This window comes from Anabrus simplex, chromosome 6 (genome assembly GCF_040414725.1).
Source record: "Anabrus simplex isolate iqAnaSimp1 chromosome 6, ASM4041472v1, whole genome shotgun sequence".
In the NCBI taxonomy this organism is placed as follows: Eukaryota; Metazoa; Arthropoda; class Insecta; order Orthoptera; family Tettigoniidae; genus Anabrus; species Anabrus simplex.
In genome coordinates, this window is record NC_090270.1 from 168,067,440 (window position 1) to 168,087,529 (window position 20,090).

Here is a 20,090-nt window from a genome sequence, read left to right on the forward strand (position 1 = left end):
GAAATATTGATATTACATTTCGTTCATGCAGTAATGCTATGGAACACGAAAGAACCTTCTGCGTGACGTCGCTTGTCCTTGGCCGGTGTTCTAGAACATCGCGAGCTTGCTTGCAGTTCCCACTATGCCTGTGCGCTCGGCGCAAGTTTTAAATGCTTACGGCCGGGTGTTAGCGAGCTCCTCTTAATAAAAGAATGAAACGTGAATGCTCGTAGGGCGTTCCCGTTTTAATATAGGAGGATGGGAACACATCGCCATATTTTATAAAGTACCTTTCTTGATAGGAGGTTCATTCTTATGCCTTTAATTTGTAAACAGCAATCCAACATGCTGTGATCGAGATGTACTTTCATGTCATACGAGCAACTTTGGTAGGTCTTCCCAGTTTGAAGAATGCAGCTGTGTATTAGATGTGTAACATATTCGAGAAAAATATAGAATTTCAACAGTTGAATGACGCGACTTATCACCCACCCCTAACGAAGAGCAACTGGGGGTTCCCAACGAGCAAAGGCGAATCTATGTAATCTATCTATAGGTCTATATACAGAGATGTCATATTACGTGGATATATATGCATTATATCTCCTAAACCACCGGAGCGATTTCAACCAAACTTGGTAGACTTGTGACTTAGTATCAGGAGAAAAACCTCGTACAGTATAAATTTCCTCATAATCCTCCTCAATGGAAGTTAAATTACAGATCGTCTAGACGACCGAGTTCTGCTAGTTTTATATATGAACTTTGCCGCATCTTCCTACCTTCGATCTTCTAACACTCCATTTCTAAATTTAACAAAAGCTCGTTGTTCGAAACCATTAGAGGATATTGAGATGTTCTTTTAAAATGTAAATATTTCAAGTATTTCTTTTGCATCCTTTCAAGCTGATACACATGCATTTTGCACCTGGGGCTCCAAACCACGCTCGCGTATTGCAGTTTTGGCTCGAGCAAGGTGTTGTACAACTTAATACATGTTTTCAAGTTTCTAAATGGTTTCACATTTCTTATCACAACTCCTAAAGTTCTACATGCTTCAGTGACCACCTTCTGTACCTGAGGAGTGAAGGTCAGCTCCCGGTCTAATAATAATCCGAGGTCTTTCCATTCTGTTACAGCTCTCAGGTCATCGCACCCTAACTTGTAAGTGTAGAGGGAGGGTGCTTTTACTTCGGGTGAACGACATAGACACACATTTTGGAATGTTTAGATATAATTTATTTTCTGTCGCCCACTCCGTTATGTTATTAAGGTCTAACTGGAGATGTTGATAGACGCTAATGGTTGAAATGGCTTTGAATACTTTGAAGTCATCAGCATATAGTAGGCAATCAGAATAAATCACTCGATCAGGTAGATCATTTATAAATGCGTGAAATATTAACGGGTCCAAATTAGACCCTTGAATTACTCCTGATTTTACCACGTATTCTTTAGAATTAAATCTTCTATTCGACACATATTGTTTCCTTCCACTCAAGTAGGAAAAGAAGAAATACACTGACTGACAGTGACAATGCAACACCAAGGAGGAGTGGTTCGAAAGGGATGAAAGTTGGGGAAAAAACAGAGACGGCACGGATGAATAATTGATGTTTATTTCAAACCGATATGCAGGTTACACAATGCGCACGGCATCGACTCAGTAGGATGTAGGACCACCGCGAGCGGCGATGCACGCAGAAACACGTCGAGGTACAGAGTCAATAAGAGTGCGGATGGTGTCCTGAGGGATGGTTCTCCATTCTCTGTCAACCATTTGCCACAGTTGGTCGTCCGTACGAGGCTGGGGCAGAGTTTGCAAACGGCGTCCAATGAGATCCCACACGTGTTCGATTGGTGAGAGATCCGGAGAGTACGCTGGCCACGGAAGCATCTGTACACCTCGTAGAGCCTGTTGGGAGATGCGAGCAGTGTGTGGGCGGGCATTATCCTGCTGAAACAGAGCATTGAGCAGCCGCTGAAGGGGAGTGCCACCGGCCGCAGCACATGCTGCACGTAGCGGTGGGCATTTAACGTGCCTTGAATACGCACTAGAGGTGACGTGGAATCATACGCAATAGCGCCCCAAACCATGATGCCGCGTTGTCTAGCGGTAGGGCGCTCCACAGTTACTGCCGGATTTGACCTTTCTCCACGCCGACGCCACACTCGTCTGCGGTGACTATCACTGACAGAACAGAAGCGTGACTCATCGGAGAACACGACGTTCCGCCATTCCCTCATCCAAGTCGCTCTAGCCCGGCACCATGCCAGGCGTGCACGTCTATGCTGTGGAGTCAATGGTAGTATTCTGAGCGGACGCCGGGAGTGCAGGCCTCCTTCAACCAATCGACGGGAAATTGTTCTGGTCGATATTGGAACAGCCAGGGTGTCTTGCACATGCTGAAGAATGGCGGTTGACGTGGCGTGCGGGGCTGCCACCGCTTGGCGGCGGATGCGCCGATCCTCGCGTGCTGACGTCACTCGGGCTGCGCCTGGACCCCTCGCACGTGCCACATGTCCCTGCGCCAACCATCTTCGCCACAGGCGCTGCACCGTGGACACATCCCTATGGGTATCGGCTGCGATTTGACGAAGCGACCAACCTGCCCTTCTCAGCCCGATCACCATACCCCTCGTAAAGTCGTCTGTCTGCTGGAAATGCCTCCGTTGACGGCGGCCCGGCATTCTTAGCTATACACGTGTCCTGTGGCACACGACAACACGTTCTACAATGACTGTCGGCTAAGAAATCACGGTACGAAGTGGGCCATTCGCCAACGCCGTGTCCCATTTATCGTTCGCTACGTGCGCAGCACAGCGGCGCATTTCACATCATGAGCATACCTCAGTGACGTCAGTCTACCCTGCAATTGGCATAAAGTTCTGACCACTCCTTCTTGGTGTTGCATTTGCTCTGTCAGTCAGTGTATAACAAATGAACGAGAGAACTTTAACTTATTTAATTTATTTAAAAGTATATCATGATTAATTTTGTCGGAAGCTTTCGTAAAATCCGTAAATATCACATCCATCTGATCGCCACTCTCCAGAGCTGTGCATACCGACTGCGTGAAATTAACTAAATTTGTAACTGTACATCGTTTCGAAAGAAATTGTTGCTGTTTTTCTTATGTTAAAGGTCTTATGTGATTCGATGTTCTGAGATATAGTAAAATTCAAAAATTTTCGTCACTGCTGACAATATGGGTACCGGCCTGTAGTTATTAATCGGCGTGGGGTCTGCTGACTTAAATATTGGGCACACTCTCGACACTTTCAATAAGGATGGACATTTCGACCTTTTTGAAAATTAAATTGTAAATGAAGAGAAGATACTCCATGCAACCTTTAATTACATAAAGTGGAATTTGATCTGGCCCCGCGGATGGCTTTTGGTTTAAGTTTCTTCATCGTCTTTTAAACCTCTTTTATGTTTATAGCGCTGGTGTTTAAACAGTTTGTATTAACGCATGACTTGCTTGGACAAATATATTGCGCCGTGTCTGGAGTATATACAGAATAGAAGAAATTTACAAATCCTTCTGCTATATTTTGATAGTTATCTAATATGTTATCCCCGTATTTGAATGCATTGGAGTTACCCTTCATTTTTCTTTTCTTTTTAACATAAGCCCTAAAATATTTTGTATTGCCTGATATATATTGTTTTACTGATGCTATATACCTCTTATAAGCTGATATTATCGCCGACTTTACTTCCGACCTTAATATTTTAAATTGTCGATTGCAATATTCTGAAGTTTCCTTTCGTTTTCTGAAGTATTATTTTTCTTTTATTGTTTTTATTATGTTGTCCGTAAACCAAACCGGATACTCCCTATACTTTGCCTTGCATGTTCGAGGCATGGATACATTTATTGCCGAATATACGTTCGTGTAGAAGCAGTCTACTGCACTGTCGACAACAGTGCATTCGTATAATGCTCCCCAATTTATACTTCCTAGCTCAATGTATAAACGTTCAAAATCAGCTCTCCTGAAATTGTAAGCTGTCTGGGAGACTCCATAGCCTTCCCTACGATCTGAAGTGACCTGGAGTTTTACTTCCAGGGTGGGGTGGTGAGCGTCCTCAGACAGTATGAGATCATTGTTCTTTATGCATATACGTTTGTTACCGACCGACTAATTAACATTAAATCCAAAGTTCTATCATTGCAGTCTGGAACAGAGTTATACGAAGCCAAATTGCATACGTTCGTGAAAGCTCCTGTGTTTGTCTGTTTAAATTTAGATCTGTTTCTTTATTACGTATTACACCCTTCCGGGCTTCGAATGGATGACCCACGCATAAGAATGCCTCCACGTAACGGGGTAAACACCCACGGATGAGATTGGATTGAAGAGCGGGTCGAATTGCTTATCGAGCTTCGAACCGCTCCCCTTCCTACTTTCTGTGCCGGCCCGGCAGCCTGAGCACTTGGGGGGTGGTACGTTCGAAAGAAAAACAAAAAAAAACAAATACTTAAGATGGAGCCTTATGTCTATAATATGAAAGTAGGATCTCTGGGTTCAAATGCCTAGTGGATACTGCTTAGCACTGCTACAAATGACAAGAATCATAAAATAGGGGTTACGAATACGAATTTATTCAAATATGACATATTAAAGAAGTTGACACAGCTCTATACAATGAACTCTCCACATATGGGAGGAAAATAAAATAATGATCACTTTAAAATATGAATCGCCCATGGGCGTCGTCTGCATAACGGTATGATTGAGGTTTTTGCGATTTGCTATCGTTCATCTTTCCTCATTAGTTCAGACCGTTCATGAAATTTTTATATTATTCTGTCCATCACACCGTGAGATGATCTGATGTCCCTATTCACAAATTACTTGTTGTTCTTAGCACGAACATAACCGGGGCCTACGCTACATAATTATTATATTAAAAGAAACATTTACATGATACACAAACAAACACACATACCATTTAGCTAAACCCCGGACTCCTCATCTGTCACCAAGACCACACAACGTGCACATAGGTTCTGTTTGAACTCAAAAATATATGCACATAATTACGAAACATACACAGATATATGGATATATACACTTCATGCATAAAGTAGAGCCACTCCTAGAAAGAAACAGCATGGTTAACACTGTCTCCGGCCCAAAGCGCAAGCCTGGAGCAGCCCGCTCAAGGGCGCCATCATAATCCGGAGTCGAACTGGCCGACTCCCGACCGAGAGGTACTGTGGGTTTCTGTAGATCCCTAGAATAGCTACAGTCTCATATCACCGGATATCTGGGGGAGATCCCTGCTCATTTATTAAATACCTTTTAAAATCACCATGATATTATCATTATACAAGTATTCTTAGCTAAGCCATTTAAACCAAACAGAAGAGCACGGGGTTGACCCAGGGCTCCAAGTCTTAATACAATGGTCCAAAGGGATCCCTCTGTCACGAGGGCGAGAGCCAGACATTCACAAAAAAAAGGAAGGGCGGCCATTCACTTCGCACGGCCATTTCTCATTCATTGGCCACGCCAGATTCTTCTCTCCCTCACACGTCCACCCTTTTCATCTCGGGGACATATATCCATGGCCCACTTCATTTGCTTATTCATATTATCGTGGAATTCCCATGAAATACTCTTTTATTCTCTCCCTTCTCATTATTAACGCTGAACGTCGACTGTGGGCACGATCACTTCTAACTCATCTCATCGTAAATTACTCGGGCATTCGGCCCTCTCACTACGTCTCATATCGCGTATCTTCTTCCCTTGGGCATAGGGCTCTCATGACTATATCGTTCCTGCCACAGGAAATATACTTATATTTAAATCTTCTGACCAAAGATTAGGGACTCCTGCCTCTGGGCCTCACCCCGGCTATAGATTAGAAAAAACACTCCAAACCATTCTGGCCAATTAATCAAAAATCACGGGAGACTTGCACATGGTCCCTCACACCTACCTAAATAACACAACATATACCTCTCCCGGTCGGGATTTCTTCTCTCTTGCTGTACATGCACTGATTATATGTGTAAGCTAGGCATGCATTGTCTGACTGACCCATGAGTTTCCCCGGCATATGCAACAGCCACGTGGGACAGTAACTACCAACATTTTGACATGGTTTTCCCTGCTCGCCAGCATTATTGTTCCAGCCACCCCTACGGGAAACTCAAATATTCTCTTAACCTTGTTCCCATATTTGCTAGGACATTCTACATATTACTAAAAATATAACCCTCACGATAAGCTAATCATTAAGAAAAAAAATGAGTCGTCCGGGAATTTAGCTCCCTTGAATTTACTCCAACATTATAAAGATCAATAAATTTTCCTTATTTGGACATGCATTATCTTACAACATTTTGATATTTACAAAGAAAGCTAATCCTATCCCCCGGTTATGTCATCATGCTTAGAAATTAGATTTGGACATCACTCATCTGTTTGGTGGCCGTTGTTTCTCCTTCCACGGGAGACCCATGGTGAAGTTCTTAGTACTGCATGACCACGCGGTTGGTGGCGGGCGTGCAGTCCTTCATCCCTGGTCCATACAAGTCCGACATCCTGGGAAACTCGTTCACAGCTGAAATCTTACAGTAATCCAAAATGGGTGACACTTTACACTCGTCACTCGGCCTCTATTTCCAGAGTTTACACCACGAATCAGACGGTCTTTCAAATCACGGCGGGCGCGTTCACAGCAGGGATCGGGTGGCTCACGAGACTCGAGCCCCCTGATTCAGAGTAACACTTTGGGTGATACCAAATTATGAATTTCACTGACTCATTAAAGCCGGCACTGTCTCAGCCGTATTCTGCTACTTGTTTGTAAATTATGCTCGCGGATTAACTAGTTTGACACGCAGCACAGAGACAATTCACCTAGGCTCGTTTGGCCTCCCGTTACACTTCACAATGGCGATGGACACAATAGCACTTTCAGCAAGCGGTCAATGGTTTCGGACTGTAAACTGGAGCACCGCGGGACACAGTGTCCTTCTCAACGACCCGCAAAGAACAACTGTCTTCTGTGATGGCCAGCCCGGCCTATATTATCTTGCCCGCCGGAAGCCTGGGGGCGTAAACGTTCACGGTTCATTAAGAACAAGAGCTATTTTCGTACCAAGAATTGAAGACATTTAAATAGTGCATCTTGTAGCCCTCTGATTCCTCTTTCATTTGAGCAAGGCGTGCTGGACCTACGATCGGCAGTTTTTATGCAATTTGCTTCCCGCCTTTGATTAATTCATAGCGTCCCTCGGGGGGTGGAGTCATCTTTTGAGCGCGACTCTTAGCTTGGGTGACGCTGTTGTATTCACATGTGTTAGCGATATGTTACATCTGGACAGCTGGTGACCTCATTTCTTCCCCTGAATAAGTTATTACATATTTTTAGTCTGGGAAACGCAGAAAATTCCGCTCTATTCAATGGTGTGTCTCGCATAATTTTCCTATGTCTGAATCAAAATATCATCCCATTTTTACGTGCATAAAAAACCGGAAGTTCCTTATGTTAGTTTGGAACTCTGGGAAGCTAAGCCACACCTCGGGGCGTATCTGACTACTCCAGCATCGCGTCCTCTTCTAGCTCTGTCTGCAAGTTGAGAGGGTTTTTCCGCGGGGGCTTGGCTCTTGCTCTGTCTTCCCCATTGTTTTGCAGGCGCTCTTTCGCGGGTTCCGTTCTGGCCGGACGCCGCTCGATCCCCTTCGCCCATACTGCTACCAATGACGCGACCTTTAGGAGTAATTTTAATGGAGTAGAAAGGCACATATCATTCCCATGAGCTGTACAGGACACTGTACGGTTTCAGTATTGATGGCATGTTAAAATCTCCGGCAAATATTATATTGCTGTTTACCAACTGGATCTCATACTGAGATTCCAACCATCCAAATACCTCCGAATATATCTCTAACTTTGAAGAAGGTGGTACGTAAATACCGAAAACATACCAGTCGTTCCCTTGAACGAGTAATTTTAGAAGCAATCCTTCGGAACCTCTCGTTACTTGCTCAACTTTCAAGACAGAAAATCCGCTCTTGACTGCTGTGAGGTGTCTCCCCTCCCCGTCCCACCCCTGGCTCTACCGGCTCTGTACACTCTGTACTGCCCAATGTTGACCTCCCTATCGTACACACTAGAGTCAAGCCAGCTTTCACTTAAGACACAAATGTCTACATTACTACATAATAGGTTCTCATTGAATATCTTTTTTTTTAGTCCACGTATATTTTGATTATAAATAATCAGTTTTTATCCTCACACTTTAAATATTTTCTAGATTATCAACAATATTAATAACAACAATACGAGAACGCTTTTTTATAGTTCCATTTCTTGCCCATAAGAAAGCATAGTCCTTTTAACTTCTCTTCTGACGTGCAGTTGCCAGCAGTCTTGTCCTCTCCGGAGCCAGACTCTCGTTGACATATACCGGTACCGTGTTGTCTCCAGGTAGCCCAAGGTGTCTTGCGCTCAGATTCGTTTTCACTCTATGACGTTCTATAAAACTATCTTTATAAAATCTCCTCAAAAACTTCACAATAATTGCACTATGCTCTTGCCTCGGTTGCTTTGGCAGACGGTGGCATCCATCTACCATACAGTCCGTCTTTTCCATGTCAAGAGCCTTTCCAACTGTTTCACAGTCTCGAGCACATTCTCATTGCTACACTCAGGAACACCTTGTATTGCAAGGGTGTTCCTTCTTGAATGCTGTCCCGACTCCGTTACCCGATTTTCTAAAGCCTTCACCCTAGAGCGCAGCTGAGAATACTTCTGTCTTCGAGACTCAATTTGAGCCACACACTGTGGGCGCACATTGCCATCCAGTTTGTCATGACATGCATTCAGTGAATTCCCCAGATCAGATTATATCTGGTGCTGTTCTGACGTAATGGCTTGTACTTCTTCCCGTAACTGTTTAAAAGGTAAATCACATCACTTACCGAATATAATTGATTTTTTAGAGTCGCAGTCTTTACAGTTTCAGCCACTTTTCTTCCCACATCAGTACCGGCGCACTTCCCGTGATACCAGTTTCTACATTCACCACACTGTAGTCTTCCCGCTTTTCCTAGCTCTTTCTTGCACTCCGTACACTTATTCATGTTGAGATGAGAGCCCCTGTATTTATTTTGTAAGTTTATTATCAGTTTATCAGAAGCTCGACTTTCGCGTGCTACTCACCCTGTCGCCATCTTATAAGCGAATGGAATCCGGAATGGAATCAAGATAGGACACAAAAAAGCCGGGCTTAAATTTGAATGTCTTGCATTTGCAGACGACTTAGTGTTCTTCGCTTAAAATCTAGAGATTGTCACTACACAGATAGCGGTTTTTCAAGAAACAGAAGGCAGGACTGCAAATATCCTTTGAGAAAACTAATTACATGAATATAGATCCCAAAGAGCCAACATGGACAATGAAGACCAAGTTCAAATTCAAATATCTAGGGGAGATTCTGACTACTAACAACAATGAGAAGCCAGCTATCGAAGAAAGAGCGAAGAAGATGGAGATTGCGTTAAGACTATAACAGGAAACTTATAAGTTCAAATCCCTCTCCTATCAAGCCAACTTCAGACGCTACAATACCATGGTGAAACCTGAATGCCTCTATGCAGCAGAGACAATTGCCAGAAATGGGATTACCGAAACAGAAAGAAAGAGCGTAAATTTCTGAGGAAAATTCTGGGACCCAAGAAAGCGAAAGGAAATGAGTTTAGCTGCCGTCTGAGAACAAATCAAGAGCTGTATGAAAAATGCGAGAATATTTCAATCTCGATAAGAAAAAGGCGACTGACTTTCTATGGACACCTGAGAAGAATGGGACCGGAACACCTAGCAAATAAGATCCTCATCTTCCAGGAAAGAAGAAGGACCGAAGTACCATGGCTGAAAGAAGTTCATCAGGATGTTAAAAAAGGTGGCATTGAGGAGGAAGGTATTACAAACAGAACAGTGTTCAGAAGGAAACTTGCGTAGGTGACGGATCTGTTCGTAGATAACCCCAGGCGAACAAGAAGGGTGTTCTCGGATGAGGAACGAGCAAAAGCGAGCCAGAGAATGAAGGAGTATTAGCGCTGAAAAAAGAACATCAACGGTCAAGGAAGTTGTGTAATCGTAACCTATAGCAGTTGAAACGATCCTAAATAAATAAAGTAAATAAATAAAAAAATAACTTCATAGATAAAAATATGTGAATGCTTCAATGATTCTAAATATATCAGAAATTACCATTGAAAAATATTGGTATTTGTGTGCATTAGGCTATCAGGGAAACAGAAAGTAATGCGCAGCATACAGCCACCATTTCAAATACTTAATGTAATAGCAGAGGTTACTTGGTATACACGAGCATATCAGCAAACTGGTTCTATGCCTATCAAACCAAATGGTACATGTGTAGTGTATAATATGTCAAAGGGAAAAATACATGTTGATGGTAAATATTGGATCTGTATAACTATTTGGCTACTTTAAAGTTCCCTTTCAAGGATTTGAGTCATTCCTTATACTTATTCTCTTAGAAATAAAACACACAATGAATCCTAACCAGCAATATTCTATTTCGTTTACAGACAGACAAAAGAAGGGGCGCATGGGGAGGTAAGCCAAAGTCTGTATACTAGCGTGTAAGGAGTATATGCCATATTATGTCACATGGTGGCAGGCTATCTTGATAAATAATAATTACCAAGGGGCGAATTTCTATGACTTGTCATATTTGTAACACGAACCTGTTTTGATTTCTAACTGTGTAAAAATTAACGTTTAAGTCTTCTGAAGTAGAGATGAATCAATTAAAGACCATTTAAATTCTATCTGTCGTATAAAACCTTGTCCAAACAAATACACAACGTATGTGACTTACTGAGCGATCACAATAAATTGATGAGATCCCAATATAATGATGAAGTGAAAAGAAATAGGACGAGTTTAAAAATGCTGATTGATGTAACATGTACATTGTGCAAACAAGAGCTTTATTTTAGAGGGCTTTTGGAAGCAGATGACTCCAGTAATTCTGGCAATTTTAAAGCAATAATTAAGCTGTTATTAAATAAAACCGCATAGCTAAAAGAACACTAAGAAAATTATATTTTCGGGGCTTTCAAAAATAATTCAAAATGAGCTAATTGAATGTATTCAAGAAGAAACCCAACTTTTCATTGGCAGGGATAAAAACAGTGCTCCTTGTATTGTATTTTACTGTATTGTTGACAAAACCACAGATATAACAGAAAAATCTCCATGTGCAATAACTGTTGGGCTTGTATATCCTTCAGAGGACATTCAAGAATATTTTCTGGGAATTTATAGCATTCAAGAGAACCGAAATGCTGCAGGTTTATGCACTTTGGTTAGCGGTGTCCTTGGGAAGTTCAATGCCCAAACTACACTTACAGCTCAAATCTACGACGCAGCAAGTGGTTATGGTAGCGGAATGAAATGGCTTGCAAGCGAACGTGTGGGAGTTTTCTTTTCATTCCCCTTTTACCGATTGCTTTGTACATCGTTTAGACTTACTTCACCAAAAACGTTGCTCAAAAATATCACGAGTAAAAATATTTTTCCACTCTTCAAGGCATACCAGCTTTCTTCCGCCGATCACCAAAACTACTGCGGTGCTGGATACAGTGACAGAGTAAAGAATGTCCACACACATTGTGAAGTAAGGTGGAATTCGAATGTTAAAATTATTTCTGCTGTGAGTACAAAAGGGGCGAAATTTTCACTGAAATAATGAACTGCCAGGATTCAAATGCCTTAACAGTCCAAGAAAAACAAGGCTACAAAAATAGTCTTCTTGATTTCAATTTTGTATTTCTTCTCTCGGTTTTGAGAAAAATATTTGAAAACTGAATTACTCCGTAACATCATTCAGAAGAAAATAAATTGGATTCACTTGTGTATTACTGATGTTTTCGAATGCATTACATTTTTGAGGAACTTACGAAATTGGGATAAATGCATTGATTTTTTTCAGTTTGCCGGAAGGGCCATGGGATCTGTATCATCCCTCGAACGCCTTGATTTGAAGGAAGGATATTTTGGTAAATCTAAGTACACACAACTGTGTTACGAAGTACTGGTCAACATTATATCCCAATTAGATTTCCAAGATGTGAAAATAACACTTCTTAAGTTATGTGATACAACTCAATGTTCAGTAGGATATGTTCAGTTCCCTTCGGAAGCGTTGAATTCATTGATACAGAGCTATGGCAAGTTCTTTAACAAAGATAAATTACAAACAACTCGAGACAGTATTTTCGCCACTGGATGGGGAAACATTTGGTGGTTTAAATTTCAGTAAATTAATAAAGCAAATTATTATTTTGTTTACTTGCAACAATCCCAGCTAAAAGTGCTTGTGTGGAAAAAGTTTATCCTGAATGAAACGTGTTGAAACTTATTTAAGAAACTCTATGACTCAGGATTGCCTATTAGTATTAACCTCTGTATCCACTGAAATGAAGATTCTCCACTAACTTCAGAAAAGTTTTTTTTTTCTTCTGCTATTTGCTATTTGCTTTACGTCTCACCTACACAGATGTCTTATGCCGAAGATGGGATAGGAAAGGCCTAGGAATGGGAAGGAAGCTGCCGTGGTCTTAATTAAGGTACAGCCCCAGCATTTGCCTGGTGTGAAAATAGGAAACCACAGAAAACCATCTTCAGGACTGCCGGCAGTGGGGTTCGAAACCACTATCTCCCGGATGCAAGCTCACAGCTGCGCGTCCCTAACCGCATGGCCAACTTGTCCGGTCTTCATAAACGGGAAACGTGGTATGAAGTAATTGGTCGCTAGCTAAGAAGAAAGAACAGCATATAAAACTACTGCTTAAGTAGACCTAATTCTCGTTATTATTATTCTCAGCCTTGATCTTCCGCATATGAGTTCATTGTACTTTTTGAAGTAAATCTCATGTCGAATTGAACTTTAAAGCATGAAAGTGATACATGTAGTGCAGCTAACCTTGGTCGTTAAGTTATTAACATGCACTTAAACTCTAATTTAGGACAACTAATACGTATGTGCATTTAATTTTATTATGCTTGGCCTCCCTCCTCATCACCATGAACTCACGAGGCGCCACTGCTTCTAACAAGTGAAGTTTTGGAGAAATCAAATCATTCCGCCATTGCATTGCTGTTTGATGATGCCACAAAGCTACTCTGGCTAGTTGGAGTAAAGACGGAAAACACACTTCTGTTTGTAAGCGATGCCTCCCCGTACATGACCAAGGCAGCGAATGGACATGAAATACTTTACTCCAAAACGATCCATGTTACAAATCACGGGCATGGTTTGCATATAGTGGTAGATGAGGTTCGAAGAAACTACCCCGGCGTAGACAGGCTTATCTCCATTTCGAGTACAGAAGATGAAAGAAACAGCCTTTGCTTTCTTTTCTCTTATTAAGCTATTATACAAGGGTAAACGAGACACAGAGAACCCGAACGCGTATAGAGGAATAGCGTTGGAATCTACATTACTGAAACTCCTAACAGGAATCCTCGCCAAAAGGCTGGCAGAGAAGCTAGAACCCCTTCTACCAGAGGAACAGTTTGGTTTTAGAAAGGGAAGGTCCACGACTCTGACAGTAGAAAACCTGTTGGAACAAATAAAACAGACGATAGAAAGACCAAAAGGAAAACTATATGTGGTTTTTGATGACTACTCAAAAGCCTTCGATATGGTCAACAGAAAGGTATTAATAGATAAACTGGAGGAACTAATTAGAAGAACGAGCACAACGACCCTGATATCGAACATACTGGCAGAAAACTACATACAGATAGATGATGGAATAGACATATCTGACTGGCTGTCACAGACAAACGGCGTCCTCCAAGGCGATCCACTCAGCCCTATCCTGTTTAATGTTCTCACGAACGATGTCACCAAAGGAATGGCAGGAACAAGCACATACGTATACGTTGATATAGATAAACTGCAAGTATCGCTAAACACACTATGTGAATGGGCGGAGAGAAACGACATCCAGATAAACGAATAAAAGACGGAAGTGGTAGTATTTAGGAAAGGACGAAGACTCACTGAAGCAGAGAACATCAAATGCAATGGCAAACTACTCAAGAGGGCTAACAATTTTAAATATCTAGGTATCACAATTCAAACAACGAGAAAGAGTTTCAGTTTACATATAAGATCTAGAGCAGTAGCGGCCACTAGAGCTATGAATGAAATCAGAAACATCACACAACTATCGATTAGCACAGCTATGGACCTGTTTAGGTTAAATATACTACCTGTTCTGACGTATGGCCTAGAATTAGTGGGAGAATACCTCACGTACAAACAGCTGGAAGAATTGGAGCGAGTAAAAGCTAAATACCTGAAGAGAATTTTAGGAGTCCCGCAGAATGCAAGATCGAGGCTAGTGTATGAGCTTACCAGGAAGACCTTCTTAATAGAGGATCTGAGATGCGAGCTCATACTTCCAGGCAGTACCAGCTTCAAACAGCTTATACAAGATCTGCATGAGAAGAAAAACAACATACCGGAGGTCTTCTATGCAACATCTGCTATGCAAGACAAGACCTGGATGGAAGCTAATCATGATATGCGACACGTGACGACGAGGTTGGCGATCCATGGTTTCCACCACAAGGTGTGCTGTAACAAATTATTTCACGAACCAAATAACGAATGTGTGTGTGAGTTGTGCTTGGAATTCTGTGATAGATACCATACTATAAAATGCAGGAATAGACAGAAATCCATCGTAGCTTATAGCAAAGAAAAGTAATGTGGATGTAATGTAAATGTAATGTGATGATATTGTGCACGGCATGTGCGCGTTTCCAATAATAATAATAATAATAATAATAATAAAGAGCTCTGTTCAGAGGAACAATACATAATCACAACAATGGCGGATTAATGTCTCAAGTGTAAAAATGAAAGAGTAATAATAGTGGTTTTATATATGCTTTGACTATCACTGTTTAACTAATGGAGAGGATTACATTAAGCAAGTGGATTATTATCAAAGTAACAATACAGGAGGAACAATTGTTTCGACTTTTAAGGTGATTTTCAAAATAAGATATACAAGAGAAATAACTGTTACACATTCAGAGAGCCTACGTGGTCCTTCTTAAACTAAGCTTATTACGGAATGGCACAGTTTTAGAGATGACTGCTATATTGTCAGAAAAACTATTATATTCAAATATTTATAAGTGTTGTATAATTTTGAAAAATGTGCATTTTTTCTTTGCCTTGTATTATATGAATTGATGTCAGTGACTTTAGGAAATTCGGAGTTGGTGAGCACTTTATTATGCAAGACTTTATGAATAACAAGTGATGCACTTAATGATATTAATTGCTGAAGTTATAATATATCGGTTTCAGAGTACATTTTATTTCGAGAATATAGTTAATGGAATCCACACATAAATCACATAATCCTGTTTTGTAACACCTCCAAAGTATTTAAGTTATTTTGGGTTTCTTTGCCCCAAATGAAACACAAATAAGAAAGGTATTTCACTGGATAATTACGGTCTTTGGATTGACGATTGTTGCTGCATTCGGACGTGATCAAAGAGTACATGCACATGGTAGTTGTGTAAACAAATACAAAAATAAGCTGACTACTTTATTCCGATCATTTGTAGTCCCGGCGTACTTTGTAAGGTCACAGCTGCGCGTCCCTAACCGCACGGCCAACTCGCCCGGTGAGGAATCTGAATCAGATTAAATAACTTTATTCATATGCTCCCATGACATCATGTGATGTCGAGCGGAGTTTCTACGGTTATAAAAATATCCTGACAACCGAAGAGGCTTCCAGTATGCCAACTTGAAAATGCACGTGGTTATCCAGCGTAAGCCTAATTTCATTGACAGTGGAAACGAATGCCAGGTACGGATATTTTGTTCCCATTTCTGTAAATAATTTGTTAATTATAAACTAGCGAAGTACTTCGTCACAAGACTGTTATTTTTGTTTTGTTTTACATTTTTTGCTATCACTGAAGGTGAACTCGAACTGAGGAATTTCTGATAGATGATAGAAATAATACGTAATCGGGAATGATTATGAGGTGTTAGTTATATGCGAATTAATTAAACTGTAAGATGACATTTTATACATATATTAATTAATCTCTACGGACATATTTTCGTCTTTTTTGAGTCACATTTGAATGTTTTTTAGGTCATACTTCTTTCCATATTTTTAATACTTCTAGTTCATTAAAATCCACCCCTATTCATTACTATGTATAAAAATAAGCCTTCTCATTTTTAAATAAATTTCGTCATCGGAACAGATTTCAGCCCTATATTTTCTTCACACATCACAAGGTTCCGAGGTATCGTTTATTGATTTTGATGAGTTCTTGATTTCTTGTAGTGGATCAAAGATACGATAGGCTCGCATATCTAATTAGTGAACAGGCGTATTTGGGAGTGTATATTGTACCCCCAGATAATAATAATAATAATAATAATAATAATAATAATAATCGAATCGTCTCAGCAACCGCGTGCAAGCATATTAATGACGCCATTTAGCTCCTTGCACGTCAATTTTGACGTCCCGTTTTTCTCTAGGCCTACTAGATGTCAGAGTAAACCGGACCTCTCTTGGCCGTCTATGGCTGAGTTTTAATGAATTTTCTCGGGTAAACACCAAATGTGTCACCAGAGATCTTTTACATGCCGACATCGTACGACATGGAGTGGTGAACAGACTTTTTCCGCCCTTCAAAAATTCGACTACCTCTGCCTGACAGAAATCCGGGTGGAACCCGGAGGTCGACTGATCAACAGATACATCCCGAAAATAATGCTTGTTCAGTTATGCAGTATCACATAGACTGTTGTTGGAACAGAATTAAAACATTGCGAAAATATTTCGAAATCAGTCAGTTATCACTGAACTGCATTTACGACTGCCCCCAGTTGTTTACCTAATCACTTCTTAAATTATTTCAAAGAAGTGGGAAACTTTTCGAACACCTCCCTCAACAAATATTTCCAATCCCTAATTCCTCTTCCTACAACGAACATTTGCCCCAGTTTGTCCTCTTTATCATGTAACATTATAATTCTTCTTACTTGTAAAAAGCCCCATTCACGCTTATTCGTCTACCCATGTCATTCTACTCCGTCTTCCCACCAAAAGCTCGAAATGTACCACTCGCCTCCTTACTCCCATGTCTTCCCACCCCGAACTTTTGCAACATTTACGTAACACTCTTTTGTTGGAAATTATTCGGAACAAATCGCACTGCTTTCCTTTGGATATTTTCCAGATCTCCTATCAAGTGATCGTGTTAAGGTCCCAATCTCTGGAACGATACTCTAATTGGGGTCTTACCAGCGACGTATACGCCCTCTCTTTTACATCCTTACAACAACCCTTAAATACCATCATAACCATATGAAGAGATTTGTTACAATTATGTACAGTCTCGTTAATATGATTACCCCAATGATGTTGTTGCCTTCTGTTAGCACCTAAGTAATTAGAGTGATTCCTGTGAAGTATTTCCACCGCATCATTAAACACGAGAGATCGGTGCGACGTAGAAAAATGAGAGGACCTTCCCTCTTGGTGAAACTTATCATCATACAATTGTCAGGTGTCCATTCCACAAAATTGCCAAGGTCTTTTTGCAGTCGCTCACAATCTTGTAACTTATATAGTATAATATCACCCGCAACGTCATCGTTTGTATACATAAGAAGGCAAAGGTCCGATAATACTGCCTTGCTGTACCCCCCCCCCCCCGACCTCCTCTTAATCACCACAGGATGAGATAATGCTTCACCTGCTCTTATTCTCTGGTATCTCTTTACGAGAAAGTAATCACCCGTTTAATCACTCTTTTGTCTAGTCCAGTAGCTTTCATTTTCGTCAATAGTCTCCCATGATCTATCATATCGAAGGCCTTGAATAAGTCAATATCCATACAGTCCATTTGACCTCCTGAATTTAAACTATTTGGAATATCTTGCTATAAACCTGCAAGTGAGCCTCACTGGAATAACCTTTAATAAACGCTAACTGCTTTGTATCAAGCCAGTTAATAATTGGTAAGAAATGAAGATGCTTGTATATATTAGCCTGCGGTTTCCTATTACATTTAGGGGTGTGATCGAGTCCTATGAAATTTTAAAACTGTCGCAAATTCCACGACTTCGGGAAAGAAATATGTTATATAACAGGCTAAGATTAGGATATTTTTTAACATTTCTTTGCTAACGCCTTCTTCTGTAGACATAATGACGACTTAACATTAGTTTTCGATAATTATTACGGTAACAAATATGTACACTTTACCTCTAAAATCAATGTTATTTGTAGCAAATAGTAATATGTGTTTTAAGTCTTCCAGTCAATTCACAGTCCGTTCCCATTTAGATAATCACTATTATTTCTAAAGGGGATACAATCTGAATTTTTTTCAGAAAAAAAAAAAACAGCACACAAACTCACAACTTTTACAGTTACCATTAAGTCGTCCTTTGAATAAAACTGATGTATACATTTGTGCAAATACATTTACAGTACCATAGCCTATAGATGGTTTCAAAATTTACCTGTGTCAGTATTATCCGGCTGGAGTTGAGTACTAGATGACAAATAGACCCTGTTTAGTTTTTAAACAATTAATGTAACTATAACATGTTTCTGTGGAGACCCACAAGGTCAGTGTCACGATATCGCATAGAAAGTGTAAGAGATCAAGCATTAACGGGGAAATGTAGACGTATACGTTTAAAAGAGGCGATGAATGAACTACCTACGTTGATATATTATGTATAAATTCTTTTGTAACTTACTTAAATCTGTGGACCCATATGACTAATTTATCTCATTTAACAAATACTTAGATCTTATTAAAATGGACAACATCTTACGATAATTTCAGTACATTTCAAATCAGAATTCCTTGTAACTGTACTTGACAAAAAATATATTACTTCTTTACAGCCAAATGGAACCGGAGACAGTCAAGTTAATAGCTAAGTACGCAAGCAAAGAATTGGCGGGTAAGTATAAACCCTGTAAATATTAGACGTATTTCTTGTTCAGGAAATTTAACTCTACGTGTGTTAGTCATATTAAAACAATAGCAGAAAGGAATGAATCACTGAAAGAAAGGTAAATTGAATTATGCTAATTTTAGAGTAGAATTTATAGCTTAATTTGAGCAGATAAATAACCATGATTTGTGTTGTTTAAACTAACTATGACATACCACTCTAACTCGATAACGATGCACACGGTTAAATGTATTATTACATGTTCAATATAATGCACGGAAATAATAATCACCCAGAATAATCATTACTTCACTGCTTTTTAAATGTTAACTAAACAACCTCATTGGAGCTGTCTTCTCTTCATCTGATGGTATTATTCTTCGAAGGATCGAACATATACTGCACCTGTCCTTCAATTTAGTGGCAGATGCGTACGATATGGTTTCGTACAGGAAAAGAATTAGTAGCTATTGCGTCCAGTCTGATGTGAGGCTGTTCTAGTTGCGTGCAGAAGCTATCAAATACACTTCTCTATTTTCCTTCACACTTCGTCCATGCTTAGTATCGGCAGAGTTTAACATTCTGGCGTGATCGTTGTTTATTGAAAATCTAAACTTATGGATTAAAACAGTTGGTCATAGTCATAGTCATTCGGAATAAGGGTAATTCTTTCAATTTGGCCAAAACGTTACTAGTGACATGCACATGGTTATGTCTGTTCTTTCCCCGTTTATTTCTTATTACTTAATTTCTAAAGAAATTGTAAATGTAAAGTCCCCTCTTTTTTAAATATTATTGGTTGTTTTCTTACTGTTAATATTCTATATACTTATATAACCAGTGTAAAATTGAGTATTTCTTACCTGTATCTGATTAATACTAAATAAATAAATACGTATACTCCCTCCTTCGTTTCCCCCTGCCAAATTTAAATGAGATCTGAGTAGAGATAAGTCACTGTCCTTTGGCTCTGTGATCAATGTCGTTATTCATTCACGTATATTTGCATGCGGGTGGCTCACTAGTTTGCTCAGTTGTGAATTCCATCCGTCAGCAGGTTTG

General features: G+C 40.2%; 1 protein-coding gene across 4 annotated transcripts in view; it reads left to right on the forward strand.

Moving 5' to 3' along the window:
• The window catches only part of LOC136875615 (uncharacterized), a 188,412-nt gene that overhangs the window by 136,682 nt on the left and 31,640 nt on the right, over window positions 1-20,090 (forward strand). For 3 of the 4 annotated variants that reach the window (XR_011018419.1, XR_011018420.1, XM_068228087.1), the window contains exon 14: window positions 18,976-19,034. Coding sequence is in view for 2 of the 4 variants with exons in the window: in XM_068228087.1 (XP_068084188.1) it covers window positions 18,976-19,004 (29 nt within the window). In the remaining 2 variants the exon portion in view is untranslated. Of the gene's footprint in view, window positions 1-10,569; window positions 10,598-18,975; window positions 19,035-20,090 lie in introns of all 4 variants that reach the window. The other variant, XM_068228086.1, reaches the window with a different exon arrangement.